Source organism: Ammodytes marinus (assembly GCF_949987685.1).
Source record: "Ammodytes marinus genome assembly, chromosome: 1".
NCBI lineage: Eukaryota > Metazoa > Chordata > Actinopteri > Uranoscopiformes > Ammodytidae > Ammodytes > Ammodytes marinus.
In genome coordinates, this window is record NC_137230.1 from 20,194,026 (window position 1) to 20,219,022 (window position 24,997).

General features: G+C 40.7%; 1 protein-coding gene across 1 annotated transcript; it reads left to right on the forward strand.

Annotated features, from left to right (window-relative positions):
• Positions 1 to 581: 581 nt before the first annotated feature.
• apba2b (amyloid beta (A4) precursor protein-binding, family A, member 2b) lies at positions 582 to 24,008 on the forward strand (the record flags this gene model as incomplete). Its single annotated transcript, XM_080028485.1, has 13 exons — positions 582 to 1,053; positions 1,667 to 2,793; positions 6,768 to 6,848; positions 8,132 to 8,168; positions 8,674 to 8,819; positions 11,995 to 12,030; positions 14,283 to 14,369; positions 19,570 to 19,755; positions 21,474 to 21,653; positions 22,416 to 22,628; positions 22,751 to 22,870; positions 23,016 to 23,156; positions 23,937 to 24,008. 13 exons carry the CDS (start codon positions 582 to 584, stop codon positions 24,006 to 24,008), a joined length of 2,898 nt encoding a protein of 965 aa, XP_079884611.1.
• Between the last annotated feature and the right edge of the window lie 989 nt (positions 24,009 to 24,997).

Genomic DNA, 24,997 nt, shown 5'->3' on the forward strand with positions numbered 1-24,997 from the left:
CCTCTGTGGAGATAACCTGGATATAACTATTGATTCACTCTTCAATGCTTAGAAAGTGTCTGCTCTCTCCGTCTACTGTTCTGAAGCTAAACCTGAGTAATATATTAAAGCTGAAGTTGTGCTCAGTAAGTGTTGCTCTGAATCTGGCTGAAGGGAACCAGAGACTGTCAACATCAATTACAGGAATAGATTGGTTTGTCAGGCTGGCACCAAAAATATGTTGCAGCGCATAAAGTGAGCAGGAGAACTAAAAGGGAGGATTGTTTTTATCTTAGGAAGTCCTGTATTTATGTGTGTGTTCGATAAAGGGAATCTACTGTATAGACATTTTCATTTTTATAAGCTGTGGTATAAATGTTCTTGGCCCGCTCAAACATGTCGTAATTGTCGTAAGAGCTGGAAAGCTCACCGGCCTGAACTTTAAACATTTTATTTTGTAATCTTGTTCTATTGGAATATGATTCACTTTTGTGTATTCACATCGATTAGTGGATTAACAGTTGTATATGATGATGCTGCCTGTAACATTGTGCCCCTGTGTCTTTTTTTTCTGTCACCAAGGATCAAACCAATAACAATGCATGGCCTGTAAGCAGACAATCATGGCTCATAGGAAGAAGCCGGGGACCAGCAGAGGAAACGGTATGGCTGCTCCGGCCTCCTGTCCCACCCCTCATCCTACAGAGTCATGTGACGTGAAAGCCCTCCCCGCTCGGCCACGCCCAGTCCGCTACCCAAAAGAGTCACGTGATCCTAAACCCCTCCCCCGTTCCTGTAAGGCACAATATTCTTCTCCCAAGTCACAAGAGGTGAGTCCCCCACCCCATCCAGAAGTGGCTGTGGATGCGCAGGTTGAAGCCAAGCGGTACAGCAACCAAACAGATGCAGAGCCTGAGGACCAGCGGCCAGCAACACCCTCCACACTAGAACCTGAAAAAGACCAAGAGGAGCATGAGCGGGCAGTTTTCCACGGGGGAGCTGACAGCCTGGATGACGACTCCAGCTCTGACTACATAAACAATACCTCGGACGATGAGGAAGACTATGATGACGGTTTGTACGATGTTAAACCCGTGGACAATGCGTGTTTGACTATTGTCACTTTAAACTTTATACTTTCCACTGTCCGTGATTCTGAACCCTCCATTCATTTCTGTTTTATGAAAGTGAAGTGTGACAAAAAGACTACACTCATGTTTACAGCGCATTCATTTTTCATTTTTCACATTAACAGCATACTCTGGAAAGCAAAAAGCAAAAATAACAAACAAACAACAAAAAATTTAAAGTCCAAAAGGCCACAGCATCTATTTCATTTTTTCATCCAGGTGGCACTGCCACTTTATGAGTGAATTCAGGCGGGAGGTGGGAATTCGGCAGAATATCCCTACCAATTCAATAAAAACATATTTTTCTTTGAAGTGTGACAAAGGTTCCACATGAAAATAAACCTTGTCTCCCAATGTTAAATAAATGTTTGCAACTGAGACGTCTACTGTATAAGCTAAAATTATAGTGACCAATATAACTTCGGGATTCTGATTATAAATTCCCCATCCACAGTAAGAACCTGTGAATGTTTGATCATTTAGTGATTATTGTTATTTAAATGAAGAAGACCCACCAGATATTAAGTAACATGTTTTTGATTCATTAATCCCTGCAGGGCTGGCAGAGGAGGATGAGGGTGTGACATATTACATCCGCTACTGCCCAGAGGATGACAGCTACCTGGAAGGCATGGATTGCAGTAGCAGCCAGGGAGACTGCAACCACAGCCATAACAGTCTGGACCCGGGGGACTGCGCCACCTCAGTGCAGCCTGGCCAAGTGCACACTGACCAATGCCAGGAGGCTGTGGAAGGCTGGGCTGAGGAGAAGGAGGGAGAGGGTGACGGCCAGGTGAGAGAGGAAGAATGGGCGGAAGACGAGGAGGTAGAGGGGCCGGTGAGGGAAGAGTGGACAGAGGGAGCGGAGGAAGAGGTGACGGAGGAGTGGAGAGAGAGAGGGGAGGAGGAAGAGGTGACGGAAGAGTGGAGAGAGGTAGAAGAGGAGGAAGATGTGAGAGAAGAGTGGAGAGAGGGAGAGGGCCAGGTCAGGCAGGAGCAGTGGGTGGGACGAGAAAGGCACGAGAGCGTGGGGGAGTGGGCCGAGGGAGAAGGAGAGGTCCGCTGTGAGGTGGTGGAGCAAGATCCCGACGAACAGATATACAACGGAAGACCAGAACCCATCCTGGACCATCACCATCACCACCATCGTCTCCACCAAGACGCCCTGCATTCTGAAGAGGAGGAGGAGGAGGAGGAAGAGGAAGCAGAGAGCGAGGAGTACTGCCCTAACGAGGAAGAAGATCAGGAATGTGAGGAGGAGGGACACGGAGGGGCCTACACCGGAGACTTCTACGGCCCACAGGACAATGGGAACTCTGTGAGAGTGTCTCCGTACTGCGGCCGTAAGGTGCTGGTGGTGGAGGGAGAGACAGGGGAGGAGGCGGAGGAGGACATTGACCTGATAGTGGCAGAGATCAAGATGAGCATGAGCATGGGGAGTCTGAGCAGCTGCACCGACCAGAGCCCAGAGGAGCTGGCGCAGGACCCTGCACCACCCACTGACTTCTCTTCTCACCCCAAGCCCGACGCAAACCCCTACCCACCACCGGCCCACCATCGCCATGACAGCAGGCCTAAGTCCCTCAACCTGACCTCCACGCACCACAACAACGCCGACCTCCAGAGGGGCATCAAGGCACATCCACGCTCCCCCGAAGACAGGCAGAGATGGCAACAGGAGCAGGTGAGCTCTTTTTGACCGTTTCAATAACACTAAACTCACTATTTTTTAACCGCAAAAAAACACAGTCCAATATCTATCTTTCCAAACATAAAATGGCTCTTAAAGGCATACTAGGTAATTCTGGAGAATGTTTGTTGACAAATCCCTTTTTGACAAAATCAGTGAATATCTCCTCACAAGCTGCTACCTGTCCATACTGTGTGTGCGCTGAAACAAAATGATGTGTGAATACACAGCCTAGGCTCTGTAAATTGGCATGTAAAGAAAGGGAATGTAAACAAAGTGGGTCCACTTTGTTTACATTCCCTTTTGTTTACATACCAGTTTACAGAGACTAGGCTCTGTATTAACACCAGTACACATACAGAGAGGCTAAAGACGGAGCGTACCAACAACATTATCAACATAACGATGCTACTCAGGTCAGAGCCTTGGTTGAAAAAGTAATCTTATATTCGGGCTTTTTGAACGATCTGTTTCAGACTCTTGCCCTCTTCATATGATTAAAAACAGATTCTGAGGCGAGGGAGCCGGAAATGAGTTACAGGTGACATGTTGCTCATCGTCTGCCAGAGAAGAGCTGCTGCCTTTCCCATCCCCCATCTTACCTTGAGATGTCCCCTTCCCCATCTCTCTCCCTACCACAGACCTGGATGAATGCACACACAGGCACACACTGTACAGACACATCGATAGAGTGGAGTACACACACAGTGCTCCCCCATCTTCTAAAAGTCAGATGGTAAAAGGAGAACAGAGATAGCGGTCTCCTGTGGCCAGCATGCTGATACACACCTGCTCCACGGTGAGCGCATGTGCTTGTACACTCGGCGTGTAGCTCATTTGTAGCACAGAAGAACTGGGTTAGATCTAGTATAACTAGATTAAATTGGAAGAATGTACAGTACACTTCAGACTCAGATGACTCCCAGAGACTTAGATGATATGGTCATTTCGGGCCTCCGTTTATTAAATGAAATGCTCTCTGTAAACCACTTCAGCATGACCTTTGAATGAACCTGGACAGCAATGGATGTAATAAGAGCTTTGCTGTGCAGTGAGGAGTCAAAAGGTTATGTTAAAAGAGGGGGATCGTATACACACACACTCTCTGTTGGCATGATGTGTTGGAGGAAAGCAAAGGATATTACTGCAATCAGTTTATAGTGTATATGTAATCTTATCTTATTTTAGATTGTGCTACATGTTTGAGATAGCAGTAAGTCATGCTGGAATTATTTGCGATAAGTCAATGAAATAGTTGTGATGCAATAAGACAAAAGTTGAGTGCTTCTGCAGTCCCAACCATTAGACTACATTTCCAATATCATAATTCTTTGGTTGAATGTTTTCCATTTGATTTGTTTTCAGTTTATTTGGTCTATAAATACATTTTCCATCTGATTTTAGGGATTTCCTCAATAACAGAAAGTGTTGGCCCACTAAAAAGCAACCATTTCTGTATTTATAATCTACAGTATGCAGTTCTAGTTTAATTGCACCAGTCCACAACTTTTTTTTAATAGATTCAGATGTTTCCATCAATTTTACAAGACTGCACTACTGTATGTGTTTTAAGTATGAGAGCAGCCTGTATTGCTTTCTTCCATGAACCACCATGTCTGTTTAAGACCCTCGATAATGTGTTGAAACCTGTTATTAGGATATTTTCTACGTATTACCTAAAAAGCTAAACATTGAATATTCATCAGAAAGACGTACCCCCAAAGGGATATTGCATTTATATAAAACCTATTTAAGGTGACAGGATTCGAGATTTCAAGTGCGGTGGAACACATTTTAAGAAGTATATCAAATATTAATGTTTTTTTTATTATTGTACTGGTATTTTCTTATGTATTCTAATTAGATTTTTTTTGAGTATTCCAATCCTCACACCATAATGAAAATAATTTCTAACAGATTGCTGGCAGTGGATTTTTTGGCCTCAGTTTTTAGATACTGAAGATACTTAGCAAATGCCAGATAATTGTTATTTCCGTCTTGATACCTTGAAAGTGGTTACGGGAGTGCAATTTCACACACTCGGTTACCTTAAAAAAATCCTGCTAAATATGACCTGTCGTGTACACGTTGGCAGAGGCTGCCAGTCATCTCAGTGGTGGTCTCTTGAACGGTAATTATGCTAATGAATTTCAATTGCTGCGGTGCTGATTCATGGATGATAATGTTCTACATGCGGCGTCTTTATTTTACATATAAAGGCATGTACAAGGATTGACTGGCCTCACTTTGGATTCTGTACATAAATGTAGATCTGTGGACATCGCAGTTTAGCATTTCATCCCACCACTCAAAAACACAAATCTCATTAATTTCATGGTTGTTTGCATTACTGATTTCGGCAGCATGATGAATGAATACTGATCAGTACTGATACTGATAAACTCTATGTTTAGCACCCTTTTTGCAAATGAGGCCACTACTGTTGTGTTTGTAGTAATTGATTTTAATTCCAGATACAGAACAGTTCCTCCTCTGCTGTTCCTCTAAATGTTACTGTCTCACTGCCACACAAAGGAGGGGGAGCAGGAGGATTTAATTTCAGTCTCCAAATGGATATCCAGCGGAATAAATGTAAACCTCCCTCTGTGAGATTATGTCCTGGATGTATTTTATACGTCCATAAATGTGATGAGAGATGAGAAAAAAAGAGCTGACTAGAGGACAAGTAAAAGACAGAATTTAAAGGTCACATATTGTGCAAAATGCACTGTTTTACTTTCTTTTTTTAACATTCATATGGGTCCCCACCCAGTGTGAATTAGAAAAAAAAACACCCCTTTCTCTTTTTCTTCACCCCTGCTTTTCTAAAGACCTGTGTTCAAAAATCCAGATTTCCCTTATGATGGCAGTTAGATTCAAACCAACAGTTAGATTTAGAGCCAATCAGAGCAGACTGGGCTTTTTGGAAGGCAGGACTTATAGAGCATTTCAGACAGAGGCTAAAGAGAGGAGATTCAGCACAGCCACTGTGAGAAGTGTAATGTTGGACACAACAGCATGAAAACTACAAATTACAATTTTGAACCTGACAATGAGCATATTATGTGACGTTTAAGTATGGTCCATCTCATAGCACTTTGAACCCAGGCGGTTTGTGCCTTACTCTTAAGATGTTCAAAACTCTGCAGCAAGAATCATCACTAGAACCCTCCCCTCTCCTCTCACCACCTCACCCCTGTCCTGCACCAGCTTCATTGGCTACCGGTTCACTTCCGCATTCAATTCAAGGTCCTCCTCTATACCTCCAAAACCATCCATAACCTTGCCCCCCCATACCTAACAGACCTCATCCAAATTGCCACTCCCTCCCGTGCACTCCGCTCCTCCTCCTCTGTTCACCTCACTGTCCCCTCTGCCCGTCTCAAGACGATGGGGAGCAGAGCCTTCAGCCGCTCTGCTCCCCTGCTCTGGAATGCACTACCCCCGACATCACCATAACCCAGTTCAAATCCAAACTCAAAACCCACCTTTTTAAATCTGCATACCCCACCTGAGCCTACCTTCCTCATCACCTAACCACCCATTGTGTACTTATTTTAAACTGTTTTTAATTATATTTGTGTACCTGCCTTGCTTTTAAACTGTATATGTTTTTGAATTGTACGGCGACTTTGAGAGCTTTGAAAGGCGCCTCCAAATAAAATGCATTATTATTATTATTATTATTATTATTATTATTATTATTATTATTATTTTCATCAGTATTTGTCCAGACAGTTTTGACAGTGCACAACATTCACACATGCCTTGTTTACAGCAGGGAACTCAACGTCCCTCAAAACCTTTCCTCTAACCTATGAACACATAGGACACATATGGACTCAATCCAACCCGCAGCATGAATGGAAATGTCCACCATATGTTTGACTTCTCTGATATTGCTATTCACTTTTATCCTATTCTAATTGTTGTCTGCTCGCTCCTGTTCTTCTGTGTTGACCTGCCAGGTGAGCAATGGTGCAGAACAGCCCAGAAAGCAGCAGCGCTCCGACCTCAACGTTCCCCTGGAGAACAACAATGTACCAGAGGTAAGATGCTCTGTCGCAGTGTTTCCTGCATCATCCTATAGATCTGTTGCGAGGTCATTTATGCTGTAAGTAGAGGACATTGTCGTGATTTGTGTGTGTCTGTGTTGTACGTGTGTATGTGTGAGAGTAAATAGGTAATTATGGAATTACTACCTCAGCTCATGTCCTATGCTTACTTACCACGTTATATCGTCTTGGTAATTGAGCAGCGTATGTGGTTGGGGATTTATGAGAGCCATTTTTCATTGAGAAGTCTGCAGTGGATGCTTCCTGTACACAGGCTCCCTGTCCTTGGGAGTAGTAAACTTTCTGAATGTGTGTAGTGGGCAGGTTATAGGATCCAATAGATCCAGTGGGGTGAGTGTTTGACTTCACAATTTACAGCTCCTTATGTGGCCTTCCCCTGTCCATAGACCCCTGCATCCTCCCACAGCAATGTCAATGTGTGAAGTGGTTAACAGTACTTTGCACTCTTACTTGAGCAAGGTGTAGATTTATCCAGTTTCTGCAGCAGTAGAAGTACCTATTTGTAAGGGCATTTAAGTGTTGGGCAGGGCAATGCTAGAAAATAACCTTAACCTTTCAAAATGTTGTAGATGTCTGTGCTATTTTGTGTCATTAATTTTTTTAAGTGAGTGAAAGGTATTGTTTTGCATCTCTGCAGTCAGGTAGAGCTACAGTCTACCTGCGGAAGAACACGATATTGATGGCAGTAATGGAAAATTGTGAAAAAACAAAAGGCAGTTATTGTAGTTGCAGGGCAACTTCTTATACCACATTTTCTTTGATGTCAGGTTTCAAGCATTAGCCAACATAGCAGAAGGGAATAATGGGTCGACTTGCATGTTTGTGGAGGTCTGGGACGAATTGCAATCATTTAATCTAAAAAGCTATCAGACTGTCTCAATAAAGACAGGAATGGTTTTACAAGGTGCGATGATGTAGCTTTTCCTCTGACATTCTCTCGTCACACATGTTTCAAATACTTAAATTGATGTACTGTAAATCAGCAGACTTCCCTGTGAATCATGCTCTTTCAAATGAAATATCAATTGATTTGCTGCTTGACTCCAGGGACGCACTCATGCTGTTCAAATGCAATATCGTACATTCAGAAAGGAAGAACTCAGCAACGCCTGAGTGTAACACCTGAAAACATTCACCAACAGAATGAAACTTAAAGGTTTTGTTTGGTTTATTTTAAAATGGAGAGACACGCTCATCACTCTGTAAACCCATTCACCAGTGTTAATCTGTCATAACCTGTTTTTGTCTTCCAGCCGACAAAGAAGGCTACATCGTTCCCCAGCTTTGTCGATGGTAAGTCAGTTTACAGTATATCTGCACACCTGTTAGGTGAAATCAAAAATATTGTGATTACTTTTGCCTTCAGTCTGTCACATCACAAGGCACAGGCCTTATTATAACTCTTACAGTGCTCTGTCGATGCCTCCAGCCCAAATGCTAAGCTTAATCATGTGTGAGGGGCTTTAGCTGCCTGTCTGCTCCTTCAGATCATGACAGCGCATTGTGTCCCTGAGTGAGTGTCTGAGAGTCCACATCTACACATCATAGACACAGATTCATCTTAGCCCTCGCACCACCATCAGCTCACAGAACAGTGGCCATCTCACAGCTCGATCCGCACACCGAGCCTGTTATCTCCATCACTCCATCTCCAGATGAACAATGGTTGGCTCTATTTCACAGGGACATTACGATACCCTTTCAATCGCACACCCATCCCCTGTCTCTCTAACTGCTGTATATCCTTCCCTGTGTCTCATGGTTAATTACTTTGCTCTCTGCTTTCTCCCTGGCCCAGTCCCAGGACCCTGCGAACCAGAAGACCTGATTGATGGAATTATCTTTGCTGCTAACTACCTGGGTTCAACTCAGCTTCTGTCTGAGAGGAACCCCTCCAAGAACATCCGCATGATGCAGGCCCAGGAGGCTGTCAGCAGGGTCAAGGTACTCAAAAACAAACCCACTCATACCCAGCTAAACTGAATCAACAACATGCAAGCATACACACACATTGTGTTTAGTTTTTCGTCCTGAAGATATCCATATCCATGCTATGTTGTCAGTTATTCTGTTATTTTCCTCTGGAGGAGTCGCAGTGAATTTAAGTGAGGACATTTCACCCTTTTTGACCAAAAGTTCCAGATGCCAACGACTAAACTACTAGCAGACAAACAAAGTCATCCTCTTTTGGTTTGTAATTCACAGTTGCGCATTGCTGTTTGAACAGATTTTGCCAGCGTCATATTCATAGAACTATAAAATAATACTTTTTACACGCAATACATTTTTTATACAAATGTTTTACTCAAGTTGTAAACAGGTGACTTGTTGACAAGGCTGCTTTGAAAAACACACACAAAATACAGAACTCCTGCAAGAAATATTTCTTGAAAATAAATACATACTGTAGATGCATTTCCAACAAACTGAACATGATACCCTGCTGTTTCAGCATGCTGTTTAAATGTTTTATGATTTGTATTTAATAGTCATCATGAGACATTTTTAGTTTAAAATGTTTGTGGACATCTGGCTACTTGCGTCTAGAGCTAAACATTATAGTCGTATATTACGGATGAGTGGTCCTTCAGGGCAGCTAAAGAACGTGTGAAGATTGGTTCGGCAGTGCCTGTGTTTGACACAGCTGGCTGGATTATGGCACTGCTGGCATGTGGACCTTATATTTCCCTTGTTGACACTCGCTCCATTCTGTGGGAGTTTGTAGCAGTGTAGTATCAGAAAGAAATTGTGAATGGCACCATTGCAGCATAGGGGGACTAGTATTTTTTGATTAACTTGATTTTGCCCAAAGTGCTTGTTGTCCAACTTCCCAGAAACATCTACTCAAAATGTCCCTATTTCAGGAAAAAAGTAGACTTCTCTTATCTGCAGCCTGAGAGAGGCCCTGTAAGGTACTTGTTTGATCAAAGAAGATTATTTTGTGATGTGAGGACATAGTTCAGCAAGTTCAGCACTGTTGTTGTGTTTTGGTGCACAGTTGCTAGCCAGACACCAGCCTCTTTTATCTCCCTCTCATGTGAACACAAGCTTGGCTGTATTTCTAGATATTAAATGACTTCCCGTGAAGTAGTTTACTTATAGAAGGTACCATGCTGCAGAGAGACTTGTCGAAATCACCTAATATCTACTCACCTTCCCCTACCTGTCCGTCATGTAACTTTTCAAATGTTAAATGCTGTCAACTAGTAAATGTCGTGAATGAACATAGTCTACAACTGGCTAATTGTTTAAGTAAAACTGTATCCATCTGATTAAAGAACATCTGAACAAACTGCAAATCGTAGTAAGAATTTGGTGCCAACAATCAGTTCTTTCGATGCTCGGCACAGGAGATACTTTTCAGTCCATACCAAATTAGTGTTGAGTTTAAAAAACCAACCTAATCTGGATACACAATGTTAATATTGGAGACATGAAAGACAACAACCTAAAGTCTGATATATTTGTTGTATCCTCTATTGGCGACATAAACGATTGGAATCACATTTTGTAGTCAATTCAACCACAAACCTTAATTCTGAAGGATCTGCCTTAGACAAAGGGCATGAGTGACAGGGAAAGTGGCAGAGCAGTGTCTGCTTGGCTGGATTCAGTCCAAAAAGACGCCTTCACCACAAGATGTCTACTGGTATAATTTCACATCGATCATCCAATCTGTGTTTGGTTCTCCTCTCACTCACTCACTCTGTGTCATGCTCAATTGCCTTCACTGCAAGAAGTTTTATCAGTATGACTCTCCTTCATTTGTCCCTTACGGACACATGAGTGGCGACATTTAATCTGTGTGGTGGAAAAAGTCATTGTCGACTGCACACAAACCCCACCATACCTGCAGTAACGCACAGCCATATTACCCATCAACCCAAACCCATTTAATATATGCCAGCACAGAAACGCACAAGACCCTGTAGAGCTGAATGGAGCAAAAAAGAAGTACGCTAGGTAAATTGTAGAAAGGTTACATTGGTTATTTATGCAGATCTTTGTGGCATGTTGTTCACTCTGTTTGATGTAATATTTATGCAGCTTCACCCCCCTCTTCTCTCACGCACACACACACACACACACACACACACACACACACACACGCGCACACACACACACACACACACACACACACACACACACACACACACACACACACACACACACACACACACCACATCCTTATGTTTACTTAGCAGTTACAGCTCTGCACAGTGGCTCTGCACAAACATCACACTCTTAAATGTAATGAGTGGTCAAGATAATTTACTATGGTTGAGGGCAGATGGAGAGGGCGGCTTTATACAGTGAAAGGTTGATTTTGAAACATTACCTTGTACTCCAAAAGATTATCAGAGTGTAAACACATTAGCTGTGTGCAACTGCCTCCATGTTGATCTAAGCTGTTTAATTCCAAACAGAGTGACTCAACCTCTTTTTAAGCAGCCCAGAGAGAAACCCCCAAACAGACAGTTTAAATCCTTGCTACAGGCTTTATCCCCTCCACTGCCTGTGTGAGTGTTGATTTGTTTCCAGCGTGCCTTTCCCGGTAATAGCATTTTAGACTGTGGCGTGAACATGGAGCATGTGCCCATACACAAGCTGCGTTATAAAGTATATACACTTTGTGTTTTTTTTGTAGTTGTACTGCTTTTGGGAATGGGAGACTCGCCATGTGTCTTTCTTCTTGTAAATGTTCTGACTTCAAAACTGAAATTTTTTTGAACAAAATAAACTACATTAAAATAATTCCTAGACCCTCCTTATGCAGCTTCGTAAAGATGGCTAGAATGTAGCAATAGTGTCAATTCCTGTCAGCACGCTTTAAGTTTGCTGTGTTTAAATGAGAGAAAGCAAGTGTTACACACACACACAGACACACACACACACACACACACACACACACACACACAAACCTCCTCTCCCTCTGTCTCTCTGTCACTCTCTTTCTGTCTCCGAGAGCAGCAACAGCACACTTGCTGTTCGGTTTGAGGCTTAACTGTTTTAACCTTCTTTTATTTACCTTATTTATTTTCCTCCTCCTCTTCCTCCTGTTTTTTGTGCTCCCGTATCCGCTGACCTTGTCCTGTCCCAACGCCTGCCTGCCTGCCAGAGGGTTCAGAAGGCTGCCAAAATCAAGAAAAAGGCGGTGTGTAATGAACAGAACGAAAGGAAGACCCTTTGGCCAATTTTCCTCCACCCTCACCCTCACCTTTTCTTTTTTCCATTTCATTTGTGCAGTTGTGTTTTCTGTGTATTCCCTCCCATCTGTGTCTTTGAGGCAATCAGCATGTTAATTATTTAAGTCTAACAAATCTTTCAAGGGGTTTCCAGAACTGAGACAAATGTGTTTTTTTTCCTATGAACGGCTATGGATGTTAGCAGGGAGAGTCTTTCTGAAGCCTGAGGGTTTCTCAATCTGTGGCCACACTAAATGATCTAATCCAGGGGTGTCCAATCCATTTTTAATCAGCCCACAGCAAATACTAAAACAATATAATGGAATATGGCCCTTCAGTCCAAAGGGCACCATTACTGCTACCACTGACTGTGAAGGGAGATCACCATTCCGATTAGAAGCAACTGCCAACCCTTCTTGTAACAAAATGAATGTAAACCTGGAAAGCTGTGTTGTAGACAGTTTTTTTCTATAAGCATATTTAATTATCAAGCCTAATCTATTAACATTTGATTAATTTTGCTAACTTTAATACACAAGTGGTGAGGCGATATACCTCACCTCTAATGAATTGCCCTGCCCTTACATATTTTTTGTACAGTTTGTACACCACTGATCTAATCTATATAATATTTAACAATAATAACAAAATTGATGTGTGTGTCTCAATTTTAGCTGAACTGCAATGAGAGATTTTAACCCGACACAACCTGAATGGACTTTTTATACTGATTGATTGGAGTTGAAGTGTGTTGCAAGGCACAAGTCTAAGATTAGGTGGTTTTGCGATGAAGGACTTTGAGCCAGTGAAAACATGAAAGAGCCAGTTTACAGAGTTTCCTTGAGTCACCCAGAATACACCCAGATTACTGGAAATGATAACACAAATGTAAATTCCCCGTCCAATTTAGTTTTTTTGCCAAGAAAGCACATTCATACTCATTATAATAGCATTTACGCAGGGCCAAAGAAATACTAATTATTTTAGCAAAGAACAGCAAGACACATCATTTAACCCAAAGAAAAACTCCTGTCATCAGCTGCAACTCTAATTTGTGTTAGCAAGCATTATTTTGTACTTACTAGCAAATTAAATTATGTATTCAGGAGATTTTTATTCTGTGCAAGCAAACACTTTGTGTGATAAACAGTTTTTATCGGCTTGAGCAGAATTTCTTTTCTGCTTTGATTCTCAGATCCTAACCTGCTTCTTATAACTCTACCGATCCGGAGACACATTGGAGAGAAAACTATTTCAGATATGACTGCATGTGTTTAAGGCTTTATGTTCTGAATAACTGACAAGCCACAGCCTGAGAGAAATGTATTTAATTTATTACATGACATATTTAATCACAGATGTGTGTTTATGTTATTATTTTTAGCAGAACGGAGCTATTCTGTAATGCATCAGGCAATTTTAATTATGCAAAATCAAATAAAATGTCATTAGCCTGCACTATACAGTGATTATAGGGTAATATTTGCAGGCTGGTTCTGTGCTGAAGCTGCATTGCTTTCACTAGCAAAACAGCCAGCTGGTTAGAGATGAGTGTTAAGCCGTTTGTTGTTTCCACGCCAGTTCGCCATCCCTGTGCCAGGGCACTCGATGTTAAGTAGCACCGCTGCCAAACGCTTTCTGTTCTCATCACCTTTAGCCACAACAGCCTGTCCATATAACAAGCATTTTCCCTGGCTGGACTTTAAACCATACATGCATGCATTTAAGATATATGAACTTATACATACCCGGCATTTAAAGGTTGAGTAAGCGATTCTGGAGAATGCCTGTGTAGTCAAATTCACTTTTTGTCAAAATCAGTGAAGATCTGACTGATACTGCTACCTATACATACTGTTTGTGTGTTGAAAAAGAATCCAGCGTTAATCCACAGCCTAGGCTCTGTAAACGGGCATGACGCTAGCTATGGTGGGCCCACTTTGTTTACATACCCTTTTTTACATACCGGTTTTACAGAGCTTTAGCTGTTTTATTAACACCCGATTTTTTGGGGCAGGTCACACACAGTACAGACAGATTGCGGACCGTGAGGACATATTCACTGCTATTGAAAAGGGTTTTTGACAACATGCATTCTTGTACCTAAGCTTCTGCTATGAACAGTAGTTATGTCCAGAGATTTTAACAAGCAAAGTCAAAGAAGATGATCTGACCAGCTGTTTTTTTTCCTTCCTTTTTTAAATTTTTTATCTTGCTGCAGAATGCTGATGGAGATGGTCAAACCCTCACTGAAGTTGATCTGTTCATCTCCACCCAGAGGATCAAAGTCCTTAACGCAGATTCACAGGTGAGTTTCAGCAGGCACACGCTCTACATGTTGCAGTCAAAGTGTTTTTTTTTCTCAACTGCGAGAATAAAAGTGTATGAGCTCCACAGTACTCCGACCGCTCGCAGAGTCATACGGGGCTGCGCATCAGGGGCCTCATTTATAAATAATTTATACATTTCTACGCAAACATTGGGATTTATAAAAAGCAAACTTGACGGGAAGATGTGCGGTCCTCCACGCAAACTCTGACCCATGCGTACGCACAGAAAGTGGAGAAAGGAGAAACGGCGACTCCGTTGGCACATGTATGGAAGTGCGAGAACGAATGTGTTTGTGTAAAATTAATCCAGATATAGGCCTATTATAAGCCATGTAGGTCTATCATATATGGAGTTCCTTTGCAAAACGGATGAAGCCATTCTTACAACTAATAAAAAATGCCTCCACGGATTGTTCCATGGAGTGATACCAACAAAAACAAAACAAATTAGGATCTTAAATAGCCTACAAACTGCATCAGCATGTTATTGGATTCATTCTGATAATATTGAGGAGGAATACAACCTATTACTTTTACACTGACGCTGTTCTCGATGCCTCAGTCAGGCAGACAGGAGTGCACAGTTTCATACACTAATCATAAGCCTACTGTAGCCTACATCCCATAGCCTACTGTGCTAATTGTTCGCGGCTTTTAGTCCGTTTTATCTGTGTTTTTCTTTGTGTTTAAGCACGTCGTAACTGTATTTTGAAAGGGACTGTGAAGTTTATTATTAACCCTCTGCCGCCCGTCACTGCACTCTAAAAAGAAAATAGTTGAACCAACTTAATTGAATTAGGGCAATTGGTAACACACAATTGAATTAAGTTTATTGAAATAAAGAATGTAAGTTACACTTACACAATTGTTTTAAGTCAGATCAACTTAATAGTTTGTTTGTTTTTGCTGTTAATCTTTCGGCCTTTACTCAGAAAAACGGCGTTGGTAGCAGGTTGATGAAAGAAGACGCAGTCTGAGGCAGATGAGGAGGTCTTCAGGAACAATTCTTTTATTTAAACAACAAAACTCATCCTGCAGTCAAAACAAAGCCAATAAAAAGTTAAAGTGTTATAGCCAAAAAACGAATAGAGGTACATGCATAAAAGAAAAAGCTATGAAGAATTCCTGTAAACTAAAAGACCTGTCTTTCCCTGAATTGTGTCCGTCTTTAACCTGCCAATCTAAGTGAGCTGATTGGTCCTTAGGTCAGTACGCTCCGCCTCTCCTAACTCCTGATTGGTGGACCCTAACTAACTCCAACCTATACTGTTCAGAGGACATCTGTTAATCAATCCCTGGAGGTGATATCTCGTGGGGCGCCAAGAAGTCTGATTCAGTAACTTTAGGACAATCCCTTTAGCCAGGGGCCAATAAATTAGCAGTTAACTCTTAACCAGGCTGTCCTAAATTGCCCCCCACAAAGGATCATCTCGGAGCCCTCTATTGTGTGCATACTGAATAATCTACAGAGATCTTCCCTATGGCTTCCCCCACTAAGCAGTCCACATTCCTCTCCTGGTCCCTGCAAGATGAGACCAACTCAGTGTGTGTCCTCCTGAAGCAGTATACCTTAATATAAAATGTTTAGTAACATAATACACTACATTTTCAAATCAAAAGTTTGCATTAATCCAACTTATAATTAAGGGACGACAACTTAAAATGTCAGTGTTTTCTGAATCAATTTCTTGTTTGATCCTAAAGTAAAATATTGCTTCCGTAGAACCTAAAAGAAAATAGTTGGACCAACTTAATTGAATTAAGGCAATTGGTAACGCATTTCAGTGTATAACAGTCGGGCAAGCAACATATTTCCCATACACTGTTAGAAATTTCCCTGTAAAAAACATTAATCAACTGGCAGCAGGGTTGCCTTTATATTACTGTTAAATTAACATCATTTTACTGTCACTAAAATTGACAGGATTATACCGGGATGAATTCTCCGAATCTGTATCTCATGGGGGGTCTCAGTGTCCCCCGCTCGTGGCCAAACACTGCTGTGTGAGGATATGCACTTTTTTGCGTCCACTTTTATGTCGGATCACTTCTTTTTATTTCGACCACAGCGTTCACAGAGATCGCCACAGGCTGCACTCTAACGCCTTTACCCTCACACTGTGCCACCAAACTAAATGTTCCCTGGTCGACACTTCTCCATCGGGTACTTCGGCGTGACCGCAGTGATCCACACCGTGTGGAGTCTATTTTTCCATTTCCCTTTCAGTCGGCGATTGCCACTACCGCCTTCATGCACTCAGTAAATTATATTAATTCGGGCGTGTTATGTATGGGTAAATATGGGCGTTACGTGAAGCCCGTAAAGGCTGCGCCACATTTAGAGTTGATTGTGATTTATAAAGGGAAACAGGCGTAGGAAGTGAGTGCGCACTGTTTTATAAATCCGAATATTTTTGTTCGCACGTACGTACATCCTACATTTCTTCCGTACGCCAGCTTCCACGTGAATCCCACGCAAAGCTTTATAAATGAGGCCCCAGGGGAGTGTTACTGTGTCATAGCTGACATAACTGCAGCTTAACCATTGACACCATCTGCTTCTTATGAAACCTAATCACTTATCCTACAATCTCATGATAGCGCTGTCCAAATTCTCTTTGATTAATAAGAATGTTTATCCCATATTTCAACCCGATTAGTCAATTGTCATTAACAAGTTCACAATATAGACTTTTTCTTTCTTTTATTATTTCACACAGTCAAAGTCAGAATTGTAATTGAAGCCGGATTTGCTGGAGGTTTATTATGTGAATGAGTTTTTTCATTTAAAGTAAAAATAAAGCTTCCCATTATTTTGCAAAAGCTTGTTGCCTCTTAACTTTACAACAAGGGGCTGTGTGATTTTTTCACGGATAGCTGATAGCATAATAACATTAAATAGAGCATTGTGTTCATGGTAACACACAAACGTATATGGATGATTAATTTGCAGTGTTTCAGTCTCAGCTGCTGTCTGGCCTTCTTATCAGTGTCAAGATGTGTGTGTGTGTGTGTGTGTGTGTGTGTGTGTGTGTGGGCAGCCGCCTGGCAGAAAATGCAGTATGCAGTGTTGATCTTCCTCCCTATTCCATCTGGTAGCCACTAGTCCTGGCTCTTTTCTATAGAATGCTTCTGAGAGAAAACCCTTCATTTTGCAATTAAAAGCCTTGATGCAGCTTGCATGGGGTTTATGACAACGATTCATAATGAGCAAAACTCCAAAGGTGGGCTGAACCAACAAAACACTTTAAGGCCAATGGAATGAAACCACAATAAAGTGAAAGGAAATGTAGAAAATTATCATATAACATGAAGAAATGACATGTTCATCTCAGCAAACTTAAATATTCAAGTCATTCCACCACCACATAAGTCCACACTTTAGAAAACTATGTCCAGAAAACATTGCCTCCATAAATCCTACGTTACAACCCAAGACAATTATTTGGCTGAGTGAACTAACACGATCACACAGTTAAAATGACTTTGTTTCATAAACACAAATACTCTGATACCCCCCCCCCCCCGGGTTTTTTCTGTGCACCTGTTCATTAATTTCGGATGAACATTTACCCAAGATGTAATTTAACAGGGCGTTAATGGACTATAATCAGATCAAACTCTAGTTTTGAGTTCATTCAATAGTAGGGTTATTAGTTTTCTGTCTACAATACTATAATCTCACTAACTTCCCTAAGAGGATCATGCTGTACAAAGATAGGAAAAAAATGTGCTGCACACTCATCTTTTATTTATAAAAACGACTGATAAAAGGTACCAGACTGTCAGAAACGGGATTTATAAGATCTGTGGTAGTAGGGTATATTGCATTTCCAGTTAATTTTTATATTATTAACTGGAAATCAAACAATAATGTCTGTAAGTTGCTGTTTTCAAATAGTTTTCTGTTTTCCAGAGATAGGTCCTGGTGGAATTTATTTGACTTAGGCTCAACTTTAGCAACTTTATATCTAGATGGCACATCAAAAAAAATTACAAACTGTAATAAGTTGTATTATATCAGTGATTCTTGAGAAGTGGGACAAAACAGGGTGCAATGTTGAAAAAAATACAAACCCTATGTTTAGGCAAATTAAATTACATGTATGTATCCAACATATACTAAGCTACTGAGCTAAGCTTTGACACAACCTCGCAGCTTTTGTCCTTTTTATCAAAATGGGCTTTTTAGCTTGCCATTCCTTATTTTGTGTCAACACCGTCAGACACCAAAAACACAAATTAATTTTTCCTCAATTTATGTTAGACCCATGAGATGTATAGTGATCACAAATATTCACCAAGACTGAAAGAGGCCACAAAAAATATTTTTAAAATGTATATGAATATAATTTTTTTTGACATCTGACGGTGTTGACATATTTAACGTTTCTTAAACAGAACAAATGGAGTTTTTCTAGTAGCCATTTGGTTTTTCTGTTGATGATAGGTGCTTGTATGAACTACTTCAGGAAAATAAAATGATCGAAACATTTCAAATAACTTCTTCAGAAATTGTAAGTCGGTGTTGACGTATCATGGTTGTGACGCAGGACTTTCAAGATTTGGAATGTACAATATTCTGTAGCCTGTCTGACTCTAATACTAATACAATGCAGAGGTAGAATGTGACCAGAGGTCCTTCATAGTGACAGCTGCCCCTTATTTTGGCCGATTTTCTTACATGGTAATGGATTGTCTGACGGTGGTGACAAAAAGTGTCCCACCACTTAGAAACCTTATAAAACATGAATGTTTTGTAGAAAAACAGTTTTTATTGATATGAGAGATTATTTAGTGTTGCTTTTGATGGGAAAAGCTCTTTTTAATCATTAAAGTAAATTTTCAACAGGTTTTATTGCATGTGTGATTGATCCCTTCTCTGTGGACACACTGTTTTGGACGTCGTGAGAAGATAACAAGTGTCATATATTTGACATAATAATGATAAAATTACATTTAAGGGGATAATTGTGCTCCAGACATTATATTCTTAATCCCTAATAACATCTAAAATTTTAAATATGTTTACTTTTAAACACAACAGCAGTTAATATTGGAAGACGGGCTTTTGTCCCGCTTCTCAAGAATCACTGATATCAAAAACTATAACACAACTATAGGGTTTAAGTTTATATTGCCTTTGATGTATGGGATTATGTCTGATTTTCACTGCAGGAGACAATGATGGACAACGCACTCCGCACTATATCTTACATCGCTGATATCGGAAACATCGTGGTCCTGATGGCCAGACGCCGGATGCCACGCACGGCCTCACAGGATTGCATCGAAACTACGCCAGGGGCACCCGAGGCAAAGAAGCAGTACAAGATGATATGCCACGTCTTTGAGTCTGAAGATGTAAGTGCTTTGTGTGTGTGTCTTCAAGAACCCCACTGAGCCTGACTGTCAATGTGTTGTCAAGAGAAGCCGTCTATTTTAAAATCTTGCTCCTTAAGGAAGTCCCATTGCTATTTCTATGTCATTATGCAAGAGGGCTCATTTTGTAGACGAATCCTCCAGCAGCTTAAGACAGAGAAGAGATGACACATTATTGCTTCGTAGGCGTTATTTGATTGTCGGATATTATTCCAGCTTCCCAGATCTCCTTTATATTAAAGTTGTTCCTTTTTTTTTGTACAAAAAATTGTAATTGCCAAGCAAAGTGTTGTAGAGTGCACTTTAATAACAGAACAGAGCAACTCAGTGACATGACATTATGTAAAGTGGCTGTTTTTCTAAAATACAGAGTTGCTCCTTGTCTTATTGTAGAACATTTAGCAAGACTTGGCAACATGAACATTGTTGCACAGAGGAGCCAGCAGCAAAGTGTCTGCCAGTCAGTATAAATGCTGGTCTCCAATCTGTCCTCTCTTTTATCTTATTTTGCTGCCAGGTTTTAACGGCCAGCCAGAGTTATAATGGAACCATTCCGCCACTCATCAATCAACCTTTAAACTGTTTCTGTTATTGTGGCTCCACTGGCTGTATTCAGTGTTTTCCTATTTTTAGCTTCTTTTTTTATTGTTTTGCTAAACTAATTCCCAGTGTATTGACTTGAAGAGTTTGGGACATTAATGTCTGCCATTTCTGCAGAAGATTCATTTGCAAGTATATAATTCAATTAAATAGGACGAATAGAAGAAATTATGGCTGGCAAAAAGACGGCACCCTCTTTACTCTCTTGATCTATGTTATCTCTCACTGCAAATATGAGTCTTCAGGCTTTAATTCTTTTTTTACATGTTCATGTTTAACTAATTTCACTTGTTCAGTGTGCAGACAGCCTACTGTAGCTGGTAGTTTATGGGTTTAAGTGCCAAGAGATATACTAGATATCAACCTCACACTGTTTTTTGTGTGTGTTTCCCTCCCCCCGGACACATATCTACATTATATGAATAGTTTTGCTAACAATCTTTCCAGCTACTCCCTGGCAAAAGCAGAAGTACACACAGGGGTATTAGTACTCGTCGTAGCTGGGAATAAGGGCTATAAAGTTCTGTTTGGAGTTACTTTGTCACATTTCATCACCATACTTAAGGCAGACAGTTAACTTTGAGTAGATGTAGTCTTTCAGCCCACTGTCGTCTTTAGCTTCCACTCCCCCTCAATGGAATAAGAAAAAGAAAATGTGTCTTTTTGTTCTTCTCTCCTCTCTAAGTGGGAACAAATAGCTTATGACAGTTTCTATTCTTATAATTTCTTTAAAACATTTATTTTTTATTTTTTATTTTTTCTGTGATCAGTAAATGTGTATCTGATTCTGAATCTGATGAAATTGGGGGCGGGACTCGATAAGCCTTAGGCTTCTTCCGTCACCCTTCGGACAACACAAATTAAGATGTATGATGTGAAAGAGATAATTGTGTATTGTGTGGAATTGTCCGAAAGAATAATAATAAATAAATAAATAAATAATGCCTTAACATATCCTGGTGCCGCTATTGTTTAATACCAGTGGATGCTTCCCCCATTGTATTCCTGTATGTCTTCATTGAAGAAGTTTCTGTGGATGTAACAAAACAATATTACAAACACGTGTTTATGTCATGATTCCTACCCTTTTCCGTCGACAGGCCCAGCTCATCGCTCAGTCCATCGGCCAGGCGTTCAGCGTGGCTTACCAGGAGTTCCTGAGAGCCAATGGCATTAACCCCGAAGACCTGAGCCAGAAGGAGTACAGTGACATCATCAACACCCAGGAGATGTACAACGACGACCTCATTCACTTCTCCAACTCTGAAAACTGCAAAGAGGTTGGTCCATACCAAGTGTGCACTACACACGCATATATTTCTTGCAACTTGAGGGTTTTTGTGTCAGGGGTGGGGGGACTAAGACAGAAACACCGTGTGGCACAATCAGAGAAACACACACGTATACAGTTGCTGTTAACTAATTAGACAGATAAAGAGGCAGATGGTAGTAAAATCTACTCAACTCTTGCTTCTTTATTGCCGTAGCGTTTCCTCTTCAGCGAACACTGAGCCCTGGAAACATTAACTGGAGGCTTTTGGAGAATTGGAAACTGTAAAATCAGTGTCTGCTGTATGAGCAGCAAGGCTGCACTGGCACACAGCTGCTATGCCAGAGGCACATGAGGGATTTTCTTTCTGGAAGTACTAAAGCTTTTTAAAGTAACTGTGTTTAGAAAAGATGAATTATTCAAGACTTCATGTGTTGTCTTGTCTCATCTGAAGGTCGAAATAGTCGGGGCAAATATAATAAAAGTTATATTTAAATCACTGCTGATAATTTATTTGCAGCAATCCTGCAATAGTCGAATGCAACCAGATGTAATAAAGGTATAGATAACTCGATATAATCATTGTAAATAAATCATTGTTTGAAGTTATACGTTCTATAAGCATTCTGTATTAGGTTCAAATCAGTCAGTTATTAGTTTACTCCAGTCATATTGTTTCAATGAGTGTAGCTAAGTTTCTGTACATGATGAAACATAAGAAAAAAGGAATGAGAGACAATATGCCTCCTCCTTTCTGTTCACCTGTCCACAGCTTCAGCTGGAGAAGAGTAAAGGGGAGATCCTGGGTGTGGTGATAGTTGAGTCGGGGTGGGGCTCCATTCTGCCCACAGTTATCTTAGCCAACATGATGAACGGAGGGCCGGCAGCTCGCTCCGGCAAGCTCAGCATCGGAGACCAGATCATGTCCATCAACAACACCAGCCTAGTGGGGCTGCCACTCGCCACCTGTCAGGGAATCATTAAGGTACAGAGACACTGAAGATTTATTGTGGCTGAAAAGAGGCATAACATCTCATTCAAACAGTGTTCTTCAAGGTTAAAAACCCCAAACATTTGTGTTAATGTGTGCGTTTCTCTGTGCTAAAGGGCTTGAAGAACCAGGTTCAGGTGAAGATGAATATTGTCAGTTGCCCTCCTGTTACCACAGTCCTCATCAAGAGACCAGATCTAAAGTACCAGCTGGGCTTCAGCGTCCAAAATGGCATTGTAAGTATCATTCAGACTTTTCTTTTTATGTCAATCAGAAGCACATATTGTGTTAGTTCTGTTAACACAATATGTGATTATTTAAATTGTCAAAATGCATATAACATTAGGTCCTTTCCTGTTGTGTGTGTGTTTTGCCCGTCAGATATGCAGCCTGATGCGAGGAGGCATTGCTGAGCGAGGTGGGGTCCGTGTTGGTCACAGGATCATAGAGATCAATGGTCAGAGTGTTGTGGCCACAGCACACGAGAAGATTGTCCAGGCGCTCTCCAACTCTGTTGGCGAGGTCAGACTGATGTGTTTGCACATGCACAAACACACACACACACACACACACACACACACACACACACACAGGAGAATAAATGAAGGGGAAATGTTGGATGTAACATGTTTGGATGGAGAGAGTTTAAAGGTGTTTTTGCAGCATTTACAAGTGGACTAAAGGAAACTGCTCTCGATTTGGTTGGATATTCAATGTGCGAAAACTCTCAGAAGTAAACATATCGTTTATTGCATTGCTTTAATGTATCACTTCATGCAAAAGATTCACAATTATTCTGATTAATCTTACTGCTTTGTAAAAAACTGCTTTGGCTAGCAAACTAGACAGGTGTTAAAGCATCTTGAGGCTGTGAACAGGATACTATATTGTGTGTAAGAAGTCTGCTGGGATCAACCGATATTTGATTTTAAATAGTGCTTTAGGTGTGCTGGTGTGATATAGAAGAGCTAAAGTTTTAGTATGATATAACACCAACATTTAGGTAAAACATTAGGAAGTTTAAGAAGCTGTAATATATTTTCTCTTATATAGGGTATAATAGATAGTTATTCTCATTAGAAAAATAAAACAATACTGAGAATGGCAAAACACTGTATAGTCGACTGTTCAAAGAACAATTCTAGACATAAATGGACATGATGAATGTTTCGAATAACTTTGAATATCTATGTTCTGTGAAGGTAAACATAATATACTGCAGGATAAGGACAACATTTCAAAATAATTTATTTACTGATTAAATACTCATTGTTTTTGTCTTTTTCCTTCTTGTGTTGCCAGATTCACATGAAGACCATGCCGGCAGCCATGTTCAGACTTCTCACAGGACAGGAGACACCTTTGTACATATAAACAATGGCCATGCAATGTTCCAGAGGAATGTCTGTCAGCTGTGATTGGTTATCTGACAGGGCAAACCAAGCTGACCATGAGAGGCGGGGGGGTTGACTTTCCTTATCAATTAATTTCTCCTTTTATTTTTCTCTCTCTATGAACTGATGACTTCAATTGTCTGTGGTTAACATGCAACAGCCATTTACTGTATGTTGACATAAGATGCTTTTTCCATCTGACCAGCTGATGAGTGTCTGTGTGTGTGTGTGTGTGTGTGTGTGTGTGTGTGAGTGTTATTTATTTGTCCAGTCTGTGCTTTTCTGTGTCACTTCTGTGAGATTGTGTTGGACGAACCTAACATGTGAATGCATCACAGTTTATTTTTTTATATTCATGTAATGCAATATGATACTTCTACTATACTATACTATACTTCTTGTATAGTTTAATTTCTTCTTCTCTGTTTATTTATTTCTCATGTAAATACATATTTTGCTAATACTGCAGCGGTGGGGAGGGATGGGGCCGCAGCGGCATTGTAAATATTTATTGAACCTTGCTGTTGAATTGGAGGCAGTCCGTGATAATGGCAGAGACACAATTAAAATGCCGGATATCATATTCGCTGCCAGCGAGAAGAGGAATGAGTTAGGTGTTTGAAATATTGGGTTTAAATATGCTAAGTTGATATAATGTATATGTGAATCAAACCAATGCTTACAGCAGGGGTTAATGGGAGAAATGCCATATCCTTTTTAATTTCCTTCATCTAATGGCAATACCCAAGTTCAATTTCTGAATGGCAAGAGAAGTATTTTCTAAATCTCATGCTTAAACACTAAATTTAAATAACAAGCAACTGTAAAAAAAAAAACTATTAACATGCATTAATTATGCTTTTGATATCAGAGTCACATGTATGAAAACTTAAGTTTCTTTAGTGTGCTACTGTATGTTCCTCTTTACTGTCTCCTCTTGACTGAACTCATGCATACTATGAGTGAATT